This window comes from Alnus glutinosa, chromosome 7, assembly GCF_958979055.1.
Source record: "Alnus glutinosa chromosome 7, dhAlnGlut1.1, whole genome shotgun sequence".
Taxonomy (NCBI): Eukaryota; Viridiplantae; Streptophyta; class Magnoliopsida; order Fagales; family Betulaceae; genus Alnus; species Alnus glutinosa.
This window is the reverse complement of record NC_084892.1, coordinates 4,482,087-4,502,976: the sequence shown is the minus strand read 5'-3', so window position 1 is coordinate 4,502,976 and position 20,890 is coordinate 4,482,087. Positions and strand designations below refer to the sequence as shown.

General features: G+C 37.0%; 4 protein-coding genes across 4 annotated transcripts; 1 reads left to right on the top strand and 3 right to left on the bottom strand.

The window, feature by feature from the left end:
* Positions 1 to 693: 693 nt before the first annotated feature.
* Positions 694 to 1,394, bottom strand: LOC133872436 (uncharacterized). The gene is made up of 2 exons (XM_062309941.1): positions 1,095 to 1,394; positions 694 to 999 (listed from the first exon to the last, which is right to left on the bottom strand). The coding sequence occupies exons 1-2, from the start codon at positions 1,291 to 1,293 to the stop codon at positions 770 to 772; spliced, it is 429 nt and encodes a 142-aa protein (XP_062165925.1). The 5' UTR covers positions 1,294 to 1,394; the 3' UTR covers positions 694 to 769.
* A 3,063-nt stretch (positions 1,395 to 4,457) lies between these two features.
* LOC133874267 (uncharacterized) lies at positions 4,458 to 8,517 on the bottom strand. The gene is made up of 3 exons (XM_062312147.1): positions 8,138 to 8,517; positions 6,037 to 6,301; positions 4,458 to 4,863 (listed from the first exon to the last, which is right to left on the bottom strand). Exons 1-3 carry the CDS (start codon positions 8,388 to 8,390, stop codon positions 4,629 to 4,631), a joined length of 753 nt encoding a protein of 250 aa, XP_062168131.1. The 5' UTR covers positions 8,391 to 8,517; the 3' UTR covers positions 4,458 to 4,628.
* Positions 8,518 to 10,348: 1,831 nt separating this feature from the next.
* On the top strand, positions 10,349 to 12,419 carry LOC133873712 (lycopene beta cyclase, chloroplastic/chromoplastic). Its single transcript, XM_062311457.1, has one exon. It carries the CDS (start codon positions 10,780 to 10,782, stop codon positions 12,295 to 12,297), a length of 1,518 nt encoding a protein of 505 aa, XP_062167441.1. The 5' UTR covers positions 10,349 to 10,779; the 3' UTR covers positions 12,298 to 12,419.
* Positions 12,420 to 13,056: 637 nt separating this feature from the next.
* LOC133873802 (UPF0481 protein At3g47200-like) lies at positions 13,057 to 15,073 on the bottom strand. Its single transcript, XM_062311573.1, has one exon. The coding sequence runs from the start codon at positions 14,864 to 14,866 to the stop codon at positions 13,397 to 13,399; it is 1,470 nt and encodes a 489-aa protein (XP_062167557.1). The 5' UTR covers positions 14,867 to 15,073; the 3' UTR covers positions 13,057 to 13,396.
* Positions 15,074 to 20,890: the final 5,817 nt, after the last annotated feature.

Sequence of the window (20,890 nt, the reverse complement as noted above, 5' to 3'; positions counted from 1 at the left end):
GTAATTTAAAATTCTATGTGGTAAGCATAAATGAGAAATAAGTACCCATCCCAAATTTCGGTTTAAATTATTGATCGAAACCGTCGTTGAACCGATCACAATTTCTTTTAGCCAATTTGAGGTGATCTAACCAAATAATTTTTTTTTTTAATATTTATATTTTTCTTTCCTTTTATATTTTTCAATATAATCGTATTATTTTTATTATTGCTTATGTGGCATTTTGACAATTTTCGATCAAAATTTAAATGGAATTTTAGAATAAGGAGTTATGCTTATCACATAAAGTTTTAAATCACTTTTTAAATCCTATAAAACTTATTGCAAATCGTATGAATTGATTTTGTAGTTTAAAAAATAAAAAATAAAAAGCAAAAAATTTTGATTTGTGCCTATAATAGAATACTGTGCCCATTAAAAAGAAAAAAAGAAAACGGCATTTTGTTTGTGGATTATAATGCTGAGAGTTCCTCCTAATTTTATTTTTGGAAATGTTTTAAATGGTGCTCTTGTGTATCATAGAAGAATGTGCTGGTAACCTCTTCTACAGTTCTACTACCATATTTGGTACGGTTGCATTTATTTGCTGAAAATAGATGGTAGGGATTATCCTCATTGAACACAAATCCAATTCAACACAGCCTAGCCAAAGGATTCCAGCTCAAACAAGATCAATTTTCTATTCTGTCTCTGATCACATCTACGTTACCTAACAACATTCGAATTTTACATAATCAAATGCATTAATATGGTAAAATAATGTTTTGTTTCACTTTCCCTCTGCTTCAGGTTCTTCCTCTGCTGAATAATAAGTTTCATCACCATCTAAACCAGATTTCTTCACTGTGATAAGCTTTTCTTTTCCCGGAATTGGTTTCTTTGTGTCGTACTCCTCTCTTGCCGGAATTGCACAAGGCATCTCTTTCTCCGGCGCACCGTTCTTGCCGCCTTTACTACGCGTCGTGCTGCAACTTGTGAGGACATTCTTTTGGTGCACAACTGATAAAACTGGTGTGAGGAGATGAGAAACAGAAGGAGAAGAAGAAGAAGAAGATCAAATTGCTCTTGAAGAAAACATAAAAATAGGCAATTACCTGAATCCTTGCTCTTCGACTTGCCGCAGCCCATGATTCTCTCCGTCTCTAGAGACACACAAATGCATGTACGCCCAAGTAGGGGTTGGAACTTTAAATAGAAGTTCTTGACATGATAGTTTCCATATATATATATATGAACATCTTTAGGAAGGTATGTAATTGAAAACCAGAGAAATATTTCAGAGTAAATTATCATCGTAATTAATTAGTAGAATTACACGATTTCCTTGGCATTCACAAGTCCAAAATATGCAAGTTTATCGACCAGGATTCCTAGGTATTGTAGGGAATTGCGATACCTTCTATTTACGTGATTTATTGCATCGAATGGCGTATAACATGCCACGTGGTTAGGATTATGTGAAAAGTTAGAAATTTGTCTTTACCAAATACCAAGAAAAAATTTTCAGTTGCAAAATCCTGTCCATTTTGGGCTCCCTCTTTTAGGGATGAGATAGGTGCAATGAGATTGTCCGTTAAAAAAAGCACTTGGAACTATCATAATTCGGGCCCCCCTGCTCGGGTTGTTCAAGCACTAATATGAACAAATAGGGCCTAGGGTATCCCTCACATTAGGTTACCCATTGCACCCTGCAATAGGCAGCTTCATTGTACGAAACTCCACTCATTTTCAGTAACAATAATGCCTTAACCAAAATATTCGATTCATTGTTTCAGGCCTTCATTGTCTTCCTCATCTACCCACTACCACTGCCATCGTTGCCGTTGCCATCCCCCCAATTCATTTTCATCTCCCTCTTAGTTTCTTCCCCCTCTTGCAACATTCCCATCCCTTTTCAGTAACAATGGTACCATAACCAAAATCTTTGACTGCTTTGTTTCAAGGCTTCTTCAGCTTCCTCATCTACCCATCGGCATCGGCTGCATCGCCATCGTCTCAGCTTCTCTCAGATTTCAGTTTCTATGGCCTCAGAATTCACAGTAGAGGTGGAAAAATCCTCCCTTTAAAATATGTGTTGGGTATATTGTTCTTGTATGAAATGAAACGTATAAAAAATGTGTTGGGTTATTGTTATTGCTTGTATGGGTGTGGGCGGAGCGGGGCGGGGCGGATTTCTGCCCTTTTTGCCCCTGCCCCGCATCCCTGTGGGTTGCCTTTTTTGCACCCGTGAGCCGCACAAATAAGGGAGAGTCTGTGCGGTGCGGGGTGATGCGAGGCGGGGGGTGCGGGTTGTATAGGATGAGGCGGGTTCAATATCTAGATCTAAAATCATGAAAAACCAAAGCCAAATTTTCTTAGATATCAGACAAATCATAAAGAAATAATAAACAAATTGACGATTTTCATAGCATCCAAACATTAAACTAAATAAAAACGAACAATTTTTTTTATAAACTTAACTTAATCACCATCATGCCCACCCCTAAGCTTCGCAACTCACCGAAAATGCCCAAGTCTGTTGCTTACCTAGTGGAAAACAAAGAAGATGAAGCGCGGGGGGATTTTCTCCTTGCATCTTGATTATGGACATCGTGGCATCGTGCGGCGCTAGGTTTAACAAAGAGAACTAGAGAAGAGAAATCAAGATAAGAAGACAAAAGAGAATAAGACTATGTAGCGCTAGGGTTAGGGCGATTGAACTCCTTGGAAGACTAGAAAAAAAAATGGTGGGTGGGTGGGTGGGTGGGTGGGTGGGTGGGGGGGGGGGGGGGGGGGGGGAGGGCGGTGCTAGGTTAAGTTCATGATAAAGTTAGGGTTTTTTTATTTTTATTTTTTTCTTTAAATATTCATGCGGTGCGGAGCGGGTGGGGTGGGTCCTCGGGATTTTTCAAAATTCAAACCCGTAAACCGCTCCGCACCGCACGGTTTTAATAAAACAGAAACGCAATCTGACTCAAAACACCCTGGTTAGCCTGACCGCAGGGCGGGGCAAGTCAGTTTGGCTGGGTCAGTGCGTTTTGATCGATTCCTGCACAACCCTAATTGCTTGAAATGTTGGTGTGTCTAATATAGGCCATCAGATCAGGTGAGAAGATTAAGAAAAAGAAAAATTTTGAAAGTCAGATTTTTCAACCATTTGAGCGTGTTTGGTTGCAAGCCATACATGCGTTTTCAAACAAAATTGCAAAAAATATTTCGATGGTATATGTTTTAAAAAATTTACGTTTTGAAATAACAAATGAGAGAATGTAATTCTAAAAATGCACGATTTTAAAAACTCAATTAACATAAACACTCTTTTACAAACTTAACCAAACGCTTAACAACGTTTTTAAAAATCACATTTTCATTAATTACAATTTGAAATCGCTATTTTTCAAACCGCACGTTTTGAATTGCTAAACCAAACGAACATTTAGTTAAAAAAAAAAAAAAAAAAAAAGTTTTCTCAAATGGTTTTATAAATATATGTTTCTTTTAGTTTTTTTTTTTTTTTTTTTTTTGGATGTGTATTTATTAATGATGTGTTTGGCAACCGAGTGGAATAAATATTCCACTCGGATTTTTCCTAAAACCCGCCCACCCGCCCGAATACCCGAATTTTGTTTGAATTTTAAGCTGATAATTTGAGTACTGGCTGGGCCCCACGCGCAGGACAAACTGTCTTCCAAAAAGCGCGTGGGTCCCACATATAAATAATAAAATAATACAAATTTAAATAAAATAAAAATAAAAAAAACTTAATTAAAAACACAAGGGGTGGCTGCCAACCACAGCGGGTGTGGCCGCGCGGTCACCCCCGAACAGCGGGGGTGGCCGCGCGGCCTCCCCCGGCCACTGGGGGTGGCCGCGCGCCACCCGCGGAGGTGTCCAGGGGTGGCGTGCGGCCACCCCTGCATCATTTTTTTTTTTAAAATTTTAATTTTATTTTTTTTTAAAAAAAAATTATTTATTTATTTTTTAATTAAATAATCAATATATAATAAATTATTATTATTTAAATTATTATTTTACACAACTTTTCAAAATTCCAATCATTATACACAACTTTTTAAACTTCCAATCATTTTTTACCATTAAAATATAATATTTTTCAATCTCAAAATTCAGCATCCAAACACAATTTTTTACATCGATATTTGTAAATAGAATTAGAATTCAATTCTAATTCTCAAAATTCAATACCAAGTTTCCCAAACTTCCTCCTTTTTCTCCCCTCTTTCAGATAGCGTTGAGCATGATGTCAATGGTCGAGGTGATCAGTTAAGACGACTATAATAGAATAAGTGTCATATCGGCACAAAAAAAAAAAAAAAAAAATTATGTTACTTATATTTTTCCTAAATAAGAGTTTAGTTATTTGAACTTATAAAGTTTCTTATAAAACTACGCTAATTCATGTAATAATTTTTTTTAACACTATTGGCCTACTTTAGTATTAAATCTTATCTTGCGGATTTGAGAACATAAGGTTACTGCCTAGTCCTTAAATTGGGATTGGGGTGTGACACACAGTACAAGAAGGGGATCATTCTGTACAGAGAGCTTGTACACACAAAATAAGTAGCAACTCACCCCGACCTCAATTTCTTGGGATTTGCTGTCTACTCTTTATAGCAGCAGCTAAACTATGACATATATTCCCTTGACCCCCATCTCTCTTCATACCTCCCAAATGAGTAGGCCGTGGAAGGCACTTCATTCAAGTGTAAAGGGTCTGGTTCAATGCCATAGTCTGTGAGTGGTCTATGCTCCAGAACATCGTCATGGTTCTTCACAAATTCCGGAATCTCGACCTCTCCCTTCTTTATGTCGTCCCAAAGGTATTGCAGGCGGCTCACATATTTGATTTTCCAATATAAGCTACAAAGAAGAGAGAGAAGTTTCGAAGAAAAAATGCCCTCAAAACCACATTGTGAAAACAAAATTCAACTGAGAAAATCGTCATCAAATCACTAACTGGTAAGTTAAGACTCGTATCTATTTGGGAAAGGACACTGGAAACCATGCATTTCTAATTTCATTTCATAATAATTTTGGACTAGAAATTCAAAGGCCGTAAACACTAGTGTTAGAACTCACATGCTAACTACCAATCAGAAAACAATTCACATGTTGACTATATGCTAAAATTATAGTATTAAGGCTTAAAGTGCATCTCAAATCAACTTTAAAACTAGCTCAGGTAGCCACCAGAATGAATTCTAATGGCCTAGACATGATCCCCAGAATTACTTCCTTTCCATATTCCATTGTCAACAATTGCAGCTCACCCAACTGGCTAGGCTGTCATTTTCTCCTTAAGTAATTGGCATTATCATCTAGTAGTTTTTTCATGTGTATAATAAAAATAAAGACATTAACAAGCAAAATTATTTGCATGCGAATAATGCATTAATTTCAGAGACCTTCGCAAGGACATATTGCATGCTTTGTTAGAACATGTCTGTATTAGAGCATGCTTTGTTCACAATCTCTAACATGAGAACTTTTAACTCCATAAAACTTGGTTACTGAATAAGACCATGGAAACGCTGATGCCTGGGTGACTTGTAATTCTAGAATGGTCACATATCAACAAGCATATTGCATGCTTAACTCCAATGACCATCAGAAGTCCATATTTGTAATCATTTAAAACATGCCCCAGTAAAAATTTAACTATAACGCAGGACTCTTTGAATAATTAGGTCAAATTGCTTCTTGCAACTTGTAAAACAAAGTTGTATTTAATTCATGAAAAAAGAAAAAGAAAAAAGGTTGTATTCCAAAATTGCATTTTCTAATTTTATGCTATTGCTTTTTATAAGTAATTTTGTTATCCCTAGATAAAACAAAAGCACTCACCCTCCACTTTGGAAAAGTCAGCCGAGAGTGGCAAAGGTTGCTTCTTGCAACTTGTAAAACAAAGTTGCATTTAATTCATGAAAAAAAAAAAAAAAAAAAAGGTTGTATTCCAAAATTGCATTTTCTAATTTTATGCTATTGCTTTTTGTAAGTAATTTTGTTATCCCTAGATAAAACAAAAGCACTCACCCTCCACTTAGGAAAAGTCGGCCGAGAGTGGCAAAGGCAAGCCTTGAGCGGAGTCCAGGATGAATAAAGTACAAAATTTTAAGCCTTTCCTTGATATCCGAGGGAAGTTCTTCATAAATCCACCTCAAGATAGTAATTCCTGGCGAATTGTCCTCCTTTTGCACAGTACTATGCATGTAAGCAATGCAGAATGGCCCTCCTGGCAATTCACTGCATATTTTGTGGAAAATATACCTCTTCAGCCGCTCCCCACTCACAACTGGAGCTGCATATCATAAATAAAGAGGTATCTAATAAGGGTGTAAAAATAATTTTAAAAATTCATTTAAAATAAGGTTACCTTAGAGTAGAAGGAAACAAAACTATCCAAATGAGAGATTTTTGAGTTCATAAAATTCTTATAGAAACAGGAGATTCTCACATACATCATTCAAAATACAATTGATTTTAAGCACAACGAATTATTCTATTTTCTTTTCAATAAACCGATGTGCACAACAGCAGAAACATATAATATACTGTCCCATAGTGTTGGTCTTTATTAACAAAGTGCTAAAATTAAAGGTGTAAAAACTGGAGCTACGTAGAAATAAGTTAGTAGACATGAGATAACTGAAATCAGTGACAACCAAAAGATATCCAGAAGTGTGACTTTTCCCAACTTGAATGTATCAAACACAATAAAAATTTTGAAGAGCTTGGAGCTCATATGATTAGACAGGAATACATAAAGAGGAAACTTGCAGCCACACTGTTTTATGATAATGGATAATTGACCAAATTATAGAAATATCAGCATACTATGACCATAAGGCCAACCATGCCATAGAATGTTGAGTGTTCAAAACACGACATGCAAAATTCAGATAAGCACTGATGAAATGAGAACAGTGAGACAAATAAGAATGGGCAAAAGAAATTATTGAATAAGAATAAATGCATCCATGAGAAGTGGGACCAAAAAAAGGTCATAAAACATAGACTGCAACAGTGAGGAGGGGGAATTGGGCTCAAGTTGAAGAAGCTACAAGAAATTACATGGAAGCAGAGGGACCAAAAAAACAAAAAAGGAAGAAAAATAAAAGAAAAGAAAAATGCAAGAGGCCTTGAAGAAAGATTTCATGGCTTATGATTTATCTAGGAAACATCAAACAAGGCTCTAGATAGTTTTTTAGAATGAAAATAATCCGTGCAGCAGCTCCAAGTTGTTTGGAATTTATTAGTTGACTTAAATTGTATTCTTAATATTGTTTAAAAAAAAAAAAAGAAACAAAGAAAGAATCAAAGAAAGAAAAAAGAAAGATAATCCTTTACATGAACGAGTAAAACTAAATGGAGCTTGGGTAAACCCCGTAAAGACAACTACAACTTCAGGTACCAGCTTATGCCGTTTACAGATCAAACCATGTCAAGAAAGTTCTCAATGTTATCAAGAGAAAATTAGGTGCTCTCTCATGTCCTCTGCTGTTAATATTTTCCCTTAAGCTCATAATGTTCATCCATCTCCATATCATATGCTACGACCATACCTTTAGAAAAGTTCAACATTGAACCTATCCATTCAATATTGGGAATAGGGAGCAGAGAATAAAAATCACAAATGAAACAAAAGAAAAGGGTTTTCAAAACAAAATCACTCAGCTTCCACAAAAGCCACAAAAACCCCATTTCACATACCAATAATTCAAATAAAAGACTAATTAATCAGAACTTAACCAAACATAAATATCTTCCATTAAACAACATGAAAACAAAACCCAGACGCCAATTGCTCAAAATATCACTTCACTTCAAGTCAAATTACACCACAAAAGGAAATGAAATAGCTTAAATTGCAGAATATCAGTCAAACTCCAATTACACCTCAAACGTCAATGAGAAGTGGGAAGTAATTACATATATCATTTCAAAGCCAACTATACCCAGATGCCAAAATAACTCAAATTGCTCAGAATAATAGACATGAATTCCAACTACTGAACAAAAAAAAAAAATCACATTAATCAACATATAGAACAAAATTTAAGCGACAAATTAAACTAAACCCTTGTAACGAAAAGACGACCCAACAAACGAGAGAGATCCTGGTCAGTTTGTTTACCGGGAAAGTACTTTCCCACAATACGGAAAACGCGGTTGCCTTGCTTGTCGGAGCCTTGGAGGCGAAAGAATTGGAGGAAATCGAGATCGGAGAAGTCTTCGTCGGGAGAGAGGTACTGAGAGCAGTCGTGCCAGTTCTCTTGCTCCTCTTCTTCGTCTTTGTCTCCTTCTCGGTGAGACAAGAAGGGCCGGGCATCTATGCCCAGATCCGAAGCCAGCACCAGCACCGAGAAATCTTCCGATGAGGCTGACATCTCTCTCTTTTCTTCCACTTTCTCGCGGTTTCGTTTCTGAAGGAGTGGAGGTTTAGGATGTGAGCGTCGGGATAGGGGGCGGTGCGTTGGATTGTGTTGAGGTCAGAGCGAGTGGACACGTTTGATTGGTTGATTAATAGATAGGGATATATCTACGGTGGAAGTTGTTAAGGCAGTGTCATGGTGCGTAGTGGCACTTTGATCGCACGCATGAGCATATATTCTTAAATTTTAGGAGTAAATTATTATTATTTTTTAATGAAAAACTTAATTTAATATATATATATATATATATATATATATATATATATATATATATATATATATATATATATATTTCTTTTTCTTTTTTAACAAAAAAACCATTCATATAAATATGAGACCCATAGGTCAAAAAATTTGGAGTATAAAGACTCCCTAGAAACAGTGTCAAAGGCAGGAAGTAGAGTTTCCTCTAATTATGTTGATTCCCTAACTAGAAATACAACTACTTTTGATAAAATATGGACAACAGAAATTGTCTCTCTTCACATTAACTACAGGAAAGGAACTAAGAGAGTGCAGTTCTGATCTAAAATCAACAGTGAAGTGTCCAGTTATGATATAAGATCTAAAGATTTCAAAAGAGCTGGGAAACAGTAACTCAAACCACAACATAAAACAACATAAAAACAGCAAAAGCACAAAAATAAAAGAACGACACACTGACATCTGGCGGATCAACGGTCGCTGCGCATGAAGACCAAGTGCTTGCGATTGATGTTCGGAGGAAGCCCAGATCACGGTAGCGAGACACATGTGGTGGTGAAGCTTCCTAAAGTAGACAAATTTGATTTGAAAAAATCAAATCCAAAAACTTCAAGAAAGTGGCAGATTCGGGGTTGAGAGCATCATGTGGAGGCTAAAATCGGACCTTCCACAGTGGGGAAAAGCCAAAGAAGGTGTTGATCCATGATAATTCACCATGGGCGATGGATAAGACCTCCAAAGAAATTGGTGAAGCTTCAAAAGAGGCGAAAAGGGAAGGGAGAAGGAGGAGGAGGGGAGTAAGGGAGAAGGAGAAAGGAGAAGGGAGGCAATAAGGGAAAAAGTTGGGTTGTCTTAAGAAGAGAGAGGGCAAAACCTTTTTTTCTCTATAGTCGTTACTAATAGCCACTTTTTCAAATCTATTATGGTTATTTTATGGCACCTAAACAAAATCTATTAGATTTGAACAATTTATTTTAAATAGACAATTGAAATGGTGACAACAAATAAATGTTTAAAAAAAAAAATGATGACTTGCAATGCAATATATGACTGTTGGGATAATTTGGAGGTGACCGAACTCTCAAAAAGTGATTTAGATGCCACTTAACTAACTCATTGATCACGAGATGATTTGGCCACCCAATAGGAAGTTTGTGGGTTTTCAAACTACTTCCTTAAACCAAGGGGATGATTCGATCATCCTAACAATCACACTTTCAATCGCAAAGCTATCTTTTATTATTATTATTTAAATGAACGATTTGATAAAAGGTTTGCACCGAGTCTCAATTCAGGGTAAGGCTAGGCTTTTATCAAACCAGTTAAAAACCAATTTAAAATGAGGAGGCCTGATTTATCTTGAATTCACCCAAAATTAAGTACTTTTTATTAAAAAAAATTCCTTCATAACATTAAGATAAAATACAAAAATACTCTTTCAATAATTGTGCTATTTCAATTTATTTCCTCAATTTTTAAATTTAACTTTTAACTCTTTAAGTTTTTTATTTCAAAGCTCCCATTTAAAACCGAGGGAATAAATTGAGAGTTATAATTATATAATTGTTTCTAAAATATCACTATTATAAATAGGTTAAGGAGAACCGTAACACGTGGTAGGTTTAAAAATCCCCAATTTTTATTAGAGACGGGTCGGCCTGTTATACGAGTAGACCCACCAAAGTTTGTCGTGGAGGACAGGCCACACATGCTTTAGCATTACCAAATCTCTTGCTCATTCTGAAAGTTGGGCTTTCAAAATGCTTCTCTCTCTCTCTCTCTCTACTTCGAGGTAAGCCATCACTCTGGACTCACTATTACTTCAGTGAATAGCTTCAATTCTTGCAATTCTTCCGAAAACTTCTTGTGCTTTGTATAGCAATCCATAAAATCTTGTGAAGTTTTTAAGACCCATTTCAGCTTCTGGTTGTTTTCTGTTCTTTATTGCTTGAGTTCTTGCAGTTATTTGCTGGTATTGGTTCTTACTATAGGCTCGTTCATATCTGTAATTTCAAAACCCTGGTTTGGGAGTTGAGAATTCGAATTTGAGATACTCCCTGGAAACAGATTGTCTTTCCAGGATTTTGTGGTGACAAAGTTAATATTTTGGAGGGATATCTGAAACCCATATTGGAATTTCATGGATACTTTACTCAAAACACATAACAAGCTTGGATTTTTGCATCCACTTAATGGGTTTTCTGAAAAGGTTAGTAATTCAAGCTCTTCAAAACTTCAAAACCAGGACTTTAGATTTGGTACCAAGAAGTCTCATCTGAAATGGGGTAGGAATGGTTTTGTAAAGGCTAGTAGTAGTGCTCTTTTGGAGCTTGTTCCGGAAACTAAGAAGGAGAGTCTTGACTTTGAGCTTCCTATGTATGACTCATCGAAGGGCCTTGTGGTGGACCTAGCAGTTGTGGGAGGCGGTCCTGCAGGGCTAGCTGTTGCGCAGCAAGTCTCGGAGGCAGGGCTTTCAGTTTGTGCAATTGACCCGTCTCCGAAACTGATTTGGCCAAATAATTATGGTGTTTGGGTGGATGAATTTGAGGCCATGGACTTGCTTGATTGTCTTGACACTACTTGGTCTGGTGCTGTTGTCTTCACTGATGATCAATCAAAGAAGAACCTCGATAGACCTTATGGGAGGGTTAATAGGAAGCAGCTGAAGTCGAAAATGCTGCAAAAATGCATATCAAATGGTGTCAAGTTTCATCAAGCTAAAGTTATTAAGGTTATCCATGAGGAGTCTAAGTCTTTGTTGATATGCAATGATGGTGTCACAGTTCAGGCTGCGGTGGTTCTTGATGCCACTGGCTTTTCGAGATGCCTTGTCCAGTATGATAAGCCCTATAATCCTGGGTACCAAGTGGCTTATGGGATTTTGGCCGAGGTTGAAGAGCATCCATTTGATGTAGATAAAATGGTTTTTATGGACTGGAGAGATTCACATCTGAACAATGATATAAAGCTGAAAGAGAGAAACAGTAAGATCCCCACTTTCCTATATGCAATGCCCTTTTCCACCAACAGGATATTTCTTGAAGAAACATCCCTAGTAGCTCGGCCTGGACTACGTATGGAAGATATCCAAGAAAGAATGGTGGCTAGATTAAGGCACCTGGGTATAAAAGTGAAAAGCATTGAAGAGGACGAGCATTGTGTCATTCCAATGGGTGGGCCCCTTCCAGTGCTCCCCCAAAGAGTAGTTGGAATTGGTGGTACTGCTGGGATGGTGCACCCGTCAACTGGTTATATGGTAGCAAGGACTCTAGCAGCAGCTCCAGTTGTTGCAAATTCCATTGTCCGATACCTTGGTTCTTCTGATAGAGGCCTTTCGGGAAATGAATTATCTTCAGAAGTTTGGAAAGATTTGTGGCCCATAGAGAGGAGGAGACAAAGGGAGTTCTTCTGTTTTGGTATGGATATTCTTCTGAAGCTTGATTTACCAGGTACAAGGAGGTTCTTTGATGCATTTTTTGATCTAGAACCACGCTATTGGCATGGATTCTTGTCATCTCGACTGTTTCTTCCTGAGCTTATATTTTTTGGGCTTTCACTGTTCTCTCATGCTTCTAATACATCTAGAATAGAGATTATGGGAAAGGGAACTGTTCCTTTGGTAAGGATGATCAACAACTTGATACAGGACAGAAGTTAAGCTGAATGGGAATTGGATATCAATGTGTTGTATGCCAATTGTTTTGATATAGCTGCTCCTTAATGTTTATTTACCATTGCTAATAATTTTCTCTATGATAAATCATTACGAATTAGTTGCTATGCTTACACTTATTATACCTGCAATTCTTAGAGCGGTGATTCCTTGTGGGAAGGGAGCTCAATTATCTGAGTTGTCTGGTTACTTTCTGGTGTACCGATACATGCAAGCTAGCGTTGTTTATGTTTGTGTTCACGTATTCATTTGTTTTTTGGCTACTCATTTTGTTTGATACGATAAAAATCCAGTTATCCATTTCGCTACCTGCTGGATTAATTTAGTCACAAAATTGGAATAATCAGACAATGCTTTTACCATCATTGAAGATACATCTCGTCTTCTTCATTGTCTTCATTTGTTTTTTTTCCTTTTCTCTTGGAAGCCCACCTTCACTCTCTGTTTCTTGGCTTTCTTGCTTTCAATACTTCTAGCATGGTAAGTTGAATCAAGAAATAATTATTCAGTCTGTTAATTGGGATGTAATAATGTTGCAGACTGTTTGAAACAATCAGTTGTATTGCTTTGTTTGGTAACACGAATAATATAAACTAGTTTAGATGTGTTAGTTGCGTTTAGTTTTGTGTTTGGTAGATTCAATGAATTGAATGGGTGTTGTAAAAGGCCACATGTATGGCTGAGATGAAATATGAGAGAAAAATACAGAACAAAATAGTGCGAGATCAAGAAGAAAGCAGAGCAAGAGATAAGGAGATATGAGTAGCTGACAGAAACAAGTCTACACACTCCGCTTATGAATTATGATTCATAAAAAACAATCAAAGACAAAGGGAGGAACAGAGAGAATCAAATCATAAAATAGCCATCGTTAACACTATCACTCATCTCACACAAAACCCGACTCATAATTATTTTCATTTCAAACGCATTACACGAAATTAGCACGTAGAATCACCCAAACTTGCATAAAAACACCAAATCGAAACCAAACAAATAAGGACTATTTGCAGGAATTCTTAAGCAAACCAGATGGTAGATGCACTTGGAATGAACAGCAAACAAATTCTTATTACCTTCTCCCTCATGTTGAGTTGCACGGTAATTTCTTGCAGAAGTCGTCGCAGGGGCCAGGGGGAGAGTTGACTGCGTACCAAGTCTGAATGGTACTTAGACCAAGTCCGAATAATATGCCAAACAAAGCAATGATAGCCCAGGGGCTGCTGAAATGATTGTGAAATAATTGAGCCATCCATGTCATCCAATTGTTATCGTAGTAGCCCTGAATCTGCAACTTGACTTCCTTATATGCTTCATCGTTCGGCACCAAGTCCGTGCCTATCCTGTTGAAGAGGTCAGCCACTTCTTGGTCGCTGCCGAGGAGGTTGTAGAGTACGCGTGCTTTCCTTCGCTCTTTGACGTCGTTGGGTTCATCGATGAGCGAATCTAGGAAGGATATATAAGAGGTGATGCCGAAGTCATTCTCGAAATCCAGGCACATTTCGTAAGCTATCAAGTTCATGAACTTGGGGCCCGTTGAGTCGTCCACTGTAATTGGAGGAAGCCAAAGGTATCCGGGGAAGAAACCGAATTTTCTGGTAAAACTTATGTTTCTCAAGTAACTATTTTTGCCGCGTTTCAATTGGATTCCTGCTGCTTTAAGCTCCTGCACGTTGCGATACGATTGCAAATCTGGGCCCTCTACACGTATCTTTCTACACGGCCATCTACATGTCTTTTCAGAGAATGTGAGGCGATCACCCAAGAGTCTTGTCCTCAGAAGGTCGAGAAGATGGGTTGGCTCTCCTTCAATTGATAGTTCATGACTCTCTTTTGACTTCGGCTGCAAAAGACACCCTACTTCTTTTTTTGGTTGCCGCTCTGTTTGCTGATGAATATCTTTTTGAATGAAACTTTCAATCGATCTACTCAACTCTTCTTTCTTCTCGCTCAAGCTCATCAACAACTTGAGGAGACGATAGGGAACTTGGTTCTCCAGCAAGAACAAATCCTGTTGAGCGAAGGCTACGCTGTCGGTTTTTATATTAAACTCTTTGAACTTGCTATTTGCATCACAAAATATGTACTGTAGTATTGCACAGCCGTCAACGAACAATATCCAGGCGAGCTCTTCATCATCATACTTCTTCGTCACCTCCTCCTCGAAGCATTGCCTCAGTTCCTTGATTTCCTCCTTAACCTTCTCGTATAAATAATTTATGCCCTCATTTAAATTATTACTTTTATTCTTGTTGCAATCGACGAACTCATAAGCCAATCTAACCTTGTACTTCTCTCCAAGCTGGTACTTTGGGTTGCCATGATGGATAGGACCGAGTGATGCCACTCTTGGCTCAAAATACTTAACAAAACACTTCTCATCTTCTCGCAGCAAGAATATAACCTTCTGTATTTTTGCTGGTGGACGGTCAATTCCAAGGGCTTCCACCGCCTTCATTTGGGCTCCTGCCTCCATAAACATGTTAATCCTTTGGCTGCTGCTTCCTTCACCCGCTTCTCTTCCGACAACCTTCTTCGACTGCAGCTTCTCCATTCCGGTTGTAGTAAGTTTGCACCCAACAAAGCAATTAAATGGTGATATTGCTGCCACCAGATTGGAAACTTTAGCTTGAGAAATTAAGCTGGGAATTAAATATTGACACTTCAATGAAACAACTATATCTTATGACTATAAAATAGCAAGCTTGGAATCCAATCTACTAGATATGTGGAAAAGTGTAGAGAAATGAACTTGCTTTTAATGGCTTTCATCAAACACAATACGTACACTATTCTGAATAAACTATTGATAATTAATTTATGTCTTTATCCATCGAGCAAGGTTGGTATCAAATACAACGTAATTTCATGGAAGTCTTTGCTTTTTATACGTATCTTTATCCTAATCTGGCAGTATACGTAGTCGGCCGCATCTTTTATCAGACAAGGAAAAGAAAAGTATGTTGAACGAGTACACACTGTGCTATGAGCCCTAAAACAGAAGCAACTGGTCTGTTTTCTGCCAAATACAATATAAATTAAATTATTAATTAATTAATTTTTTTTATTTTTTATTTTTTATTTTTTTTCAAATTTAGACTTTTGAATTAAGCAACGATTGGTCACGCTATTAGTCGATAACAGAAATATGTGTTTGACAAGGGTTAGATTGGCTATCAGAATAGGGTGTTGAAAAGTTGACACCATTCAACCAGATTGACCCTCATCGATTAACTTCTTTCTTGAGCTGAGCCTTGGTGAAGATCCTAGCTTGTCTTCTGTCTTTGGGTCAGGTTGGCCAAGTGTAGTATATTAGTTTAGACTTAAGAGCTTAAATGGTTAGCCTAGTTAGGAGGGATTAGGAGAAGGTTCAAATGGATCATTCCTTACGTACCCAAGTTCCCATAAAAATATTTTTGACATTCTAGAAAGAAAAAGTAAAGCACTTAATTTGTGAGTGAAACAACGGGATTAAACCTGCTTTAATTATTTATTAAAGGTTTATGGAAACTATAACAAAATAAGTTAGAATAGAATAAAATAAATTATAAGTAAAACATTATTTTAATAGTTTTTGACCAAGGTCCCGAAAAACAAAAGACTCGTGTGTGTGGATTCGTCACGTTATTGACACGTCACTAATAACTTAAGTTGATGTGAAAATGAAATGTACAAGCTTGAAATCAAATCTACACTTTGATTAGAATATTAAATGTTTTTTTCTTGAGTAATTTTTTTTTATACATAGGGAGTTTGACCAGGCGAAGAGATTCTTTCACCCTTTATTAAAGCAATTAATTAATATTGTGAGCTTACGAATTTTACATTTAATGCACAAGTACCTTTACTTAGAAATTAAAGCAAGTTTGGTATCAATTCCCTTATTCTTATTATTATTATTATTTATTTTCCATGAAGTTACGTATATTCTCTCTACAGATTTTACAACATGGATTGAAGTTTGATCAAATAATTTAGGGAATAACTTAATTAAGTTTCGATTGGAATTCTCTAAAATTAAACTGCTTGAATTTCACTAAAATTCGGACAGGAGAGGAGGTTACAATATTGTATCGGTCTCGGACCGTATAATTAAGGTGCTCCCGTTGCAGCTTCACTCTATAGACATCCCGGCCAAGAGGGGAAACACGAACTAGATTGGAGACGAACATAAGTAAAATGGTAAAAGTAAACCAAGTTTGTTACTTTTCTTGAACATATCTAAAATGGTTAATTATAACTAATCGATTCAAAACAGTTAGAGATGATCAGTTCTGTTCCTGGCGGGTGAAGTTACAGCCAATAAAAAGTGCAGCAAAGTGAAAAATGGATTCCAAGAAAAAGAAGAGCCATTAATTAATATGCAAGCAATTAAAAGCAAAAAGGTGAAGAGAAGAGGTTAGAGGTCAGGTCATTATCAAAACATGCAGCCCCACAGGCATCTTTGAACTGCAATATATACCAACACTAATCTCTCAAGCAACTCCATGCATCTTGTAAAATATGTAGGGACAAGTCAATTAACTATAAAATCATTGCTGTTACCGTGCACAAGGATCATGAAAAATAAAGAATCGAAAAGAGAAAAAATAAGACAAAATTTACGTGGTTCGGCAATTTGTCTACATCCACAGGAGTGCGGCTATATTCAATAATATGATTTAGGGTTACAGCATAACATATTTATAGCAAAACCCTAATGTAGAGACAAAAATGAAAAATTCTAAAATACCCTATACCATATACCACTCCGCCAACTGACTACTTTACTGATATTTTTGTATTACTTTCCATGCCAAAAAAAAAATGAGCCGGTACTTGTTCAAATTACAATCATTATAAACATTAATTGTCATACGTCAAGCTTAATAGTTAATATTACGCCTTGTGATGTCATACGTAAGAGAAAGTCATGGGACACATTAATTAAATGGGGTTACCCCTAGCTTGTTTTCTCTTTGAGCGTTGATATATGTCTTCATGTCATGAACCTAAAGTTAATTATATTTGAGTTTATTCTAGAAAGGTGAATCAGAGTGAAGTTCAATTTTGTTACAAAATTTGATTTCAATTAATACAATCCCAACCAAAATTCTGATTAAAAAAAAAAGGAAAGTAAAGCAAAGTTATATATTGGCCACACCACAAAAAAACTTGTTTTTTGCCACTTGCAATTCGCCACGTGTACGGTCACTGTACACGTGGCGAACTGTTGGCCACGTGCAAGTGGCCACGTAAATACACGCGGTGAATCCGGGTGACACTAATTACACAGTTGGCCGCGTGTATTTGGCCACGTGTATTAAAATACATGTGGCTAAATGTATTTTTTTTTATTTTTTATTTTTTTTTAAATATAATTTTTTTTGGACACGTATACTTAATTAATGCACGTTGCCAACAATTATATTATCTTTTCTTCTTCTTCTTTTTTTTTTTTTTTTTTTTTTGTTTTTGTTTTTTTCCTTCCTAATATATTGGAGTGTACGTATACGTTAACGTATAGATAAAATGTTTTATCTCGTCACTGAGAGTGAGAGACAAGAGTTGGACGGAGATACAGAGAGTGAGAGAGACAGACAGAGAGTGAGGTATTAGAGAAAGAGAGTGAGAGGGTACTGACGGAGAGAGAGAGAGACGTCGACGTCGGGAAGGCCGGCCACGCGGTGGTCAGGGAGCTGGCCGGTGGTGCGCGCCTGACAGAGAGCTGGCCGGTGGTGCGCGTCTGACGAAGAGAGAGAGCGAGCAAGAGGGAGAGAGAGAGAGAGAACACTGAGAGCGAGCGAGCAAGAGGGAGAGAGAGAGAACACTAAGAGAGAGAGAGAGAGAGAACAGAGAGAACACTGAGAGAGAGAGAGAACAGAGAACGAACACTGAGAGAGAGAGAGAGAGAGCGAGGGAGGGAGAGAGAGAGAGAACACTGAGAGAGAGAGAGAGAAAGGTGAGAGAGAGAGCGAGCGAGAGAGCGAGAGCGAGAAAGAGTGATCGAGAGGGAGAGAGAGAGAGAACACTGAGGGAGAGAGAGAGCCTAATTTATATACTCAAAGTGACGGCAAGTGGGTGCGCGGGAGTTGTCCCGCGCGCCTACCTGCACCAATTTTGATTTATAATTTAAATATATTTATATATAGTACAAATTTTAAAAAACAGTTGGCCACGTGTATTAAATACACGTGGCCAATTACAAATATAAATATAAAAAATTATAAAAAAAAATATAAATATTTTAGCCACGTGTATTTATTACACGTGGCCAATTAGCCACGTGTATTAATTACACATGGCTACTTGGCCACGCATATTAATACACGTGGCTAATTGGCCACGTGTAATTAATACACGTGGCCAATTACGAATATAAATATAAAAAATTATAAAAAAAAATATATAAATATTTTAGCTACGCGTATTAATTACACCTGGCCAATTAGCCACGTGTAATTAATACGCGTGGCTAATTGGCCACGTGGCTACAGTGACGGTTACTGTAGCCACGTGGTTAATTGCATGTTTTTTTGTAGTGTGGGTCCCCCCTATATATCACATTCTAGATCTATGTAAGAGACATAAAGATGAATGATCCTTCACATGATTGAGTTAGAAATTTTTTCGAAGGATAGAATTGTGTTTTCAAGACTTATGATGTGATTGATGATAAAGAACCGTCGTGCACAAGTTAACCTCCCAAAAAGTGTTCGACTCTTATGAATTATGGCATGTACGTTCCTTTAGCTTTGAAGAGATCATTAAAGTTCTTCGATAAAATTGTCGAGATGAAATAGGATCACCTTAGATGAACTTACCTATGTGAGAGTGAAAGCGTGGCCAGCTTAATTCTTATGGTATTGACCATGCCTAGACTCTAGAGCTCTCATAAAGCTGGAATATTGCACTGTACAGGGCCATTAGCCATAGAAATGCAGGCCAAGTGAAACACTTGCAGAATCAATAAATAAACGTGTGTGATATGCATGACTAGTCTAATTGCTAGATTTGTCCATTCAAGATTTGCTCATTGATCGCCTTGACATAGTTTTAATATATATATATATATATATATATATATATATATATATATATATATATATATATTTGCACTAGGTGAATTCAAGTTTAAAAGACAAATTTGTTGAAGCGAGTTGTTTTCACAAAAATGCACAAAAGATTTTGTTTTACTAATTTTCAAAATTATTTGAAATATTGGGAGACCGTTAGATTTATCTAAAATAAATAAATAAAATTACATCGTTTGGGTATTTCAAATAATTATGAAATATATTTTATATTTAAAAGTTTAATGCATGTACATTTAATTGAAGGATTTACATCTTTCAATTTTAGGATGGATTAATATGCTATTTAAGGTGTCAATTAAGTTGAATTTGTTGGTTATGAAAGGTATTAAATATGCTATTTCAAGTGTCCATCGAATTTGATAGCTACGATTCCCTCGATCTTTTTTTTTGATAAACATTCGTACTGATTTCATTCATAAAACGGGTAAACAATAAGAGCATAAAACTCTTAATGGATCAGAGTAGGGAATTCTGAAATTACAATTTCTCTAATACTATTCGGGTAACAATCAAGCCAAACTCGATCTGCGACAAACTGAATTCCCTCTTTTGCAAGCGTATGTGCCGCTGAGTTCGCAACTCTTGGCGTATGACAAACCTTCCAATCCCGAAAAAACCGGAGTACTTCGTGAATATCAGCCACAATGTGTCCATACTTTCCCCAATTTAATCCTGGTTTATTGATAGAATGTACCACTTGAAGGGAATCTCCTTCCAACATGATTCTGTCCAGCCCTCTGTCCTTACAAAATTCAACTGCTTTCAAAGCCGCTATGGACTCCCCAACAACCGGATCAAAAATAAAATCCACCACCTGACTAGTAGCTGCATGAACCATACCCTTGGAATCTCTTATTAACAAACCAATACCCATCCTGCCATTTTTGTTGTCTAAAGCCACATCACAGTTAATTTTAAAAAAACTGGAAGGAGGAGGGATCCATCTTACTATAGATGTTTCTGCCCGAGTATTCAGTAGCGATACAGAATGTCCCTTTCTTTTCAGAGAATCCCGATATTCGTTAATAAAAGTTGCTGAAATCTTTATTATTTCATTTGGGTGGATAAAATCCCCATCATGAACCACCGAATTCCTCCTAAACCAAATACGTCTAGCAATCTCTGCATGAACTTCAACCTCATCCCCACTGAACCTATCAAAGAGATACTCCATAACTTCTGCAAAAGAATAGCCAGCAACATAGCTCTTTTGAATCATTCTTCCCCCTGCCCCCCAAACATCAACCGCCGAAGGACAATCCCATAAAATGTGCTTTGCCGTTTCCAATTCTTTCTTGCAAAACAAACATAAAGGGTCAAGAGAAATACCTTTCTTTTGTAAATTATCCTTCGATGGCGATTCCCTCGATCTATTCAATAACTTTTGCAACAATATCACCAGTTTAATTGCCTTGTTGGGTGCAAACTTGCTACGACGAGAATGGAGCATATTGTTTCCATTGGCAAGCTTGACTCGAAGAAGGTTGCAAGAGTAGATGCTA

What these genes read in the sequence shown, in the direction of transcription:
- LOC133874267 (XM_062312147.1), bottom strand. Translation starts at nt 8,390, where the DNA reads ATGTCAGCCTCATCGGAAGATTTCTCGGTGCTGGTGCTGGCTTCGGAT. An exon ending in TGTGGGAAAGTACTTTCCCG is followed by an intron (nt 6,302 to 8,137) that starts GTAAACAAACTG and finishes TATGATATGCAG; the next exon opens with CTCCAGTTGTGAGTGGGGAG. An exon ending in CGACTTTTCCTAAGTGGAGG is followed by an intron (nt 4,864 to 6,036) that starts GTGAGTGCTTTT and finishes TCTTCTTTGTAG; the next exon opens with CTTATATTGGAAAATCAAAT.
- LOC133872436 (XM_062309941.1), bottom strand. Translation starts at nt 1,293, where the DNA reads ATGATAATTTACTCTGAAATATTTCTCTGGTTTTCAATTACATACCTT. An exon ending in GTCGAAGAGCAAGGATTCAG is followed by an intron (nt 1,000 to 1,094) that starts GTAATTGCCTAT and finishes CAGTTTTATCAG; the next exon opens with TTGTGCACCAAAAGAATGTC.
- LOC133873802 (XM_062311573.1), bottom strand. Translation starts at nt 14,866, where the DNA reads ATGGAGAAGCTGCAGTCGAAGAAGGTTGTCGGAAGAGAAGCGGGTGAA.
- LOC133873712 (XM_062311457.1), top strand. Translation starts at nt 10,780, where the DNA reads ATGGATACTTTACTCAAAACACATAACAAGCTTGGATTTTTGCATCCA.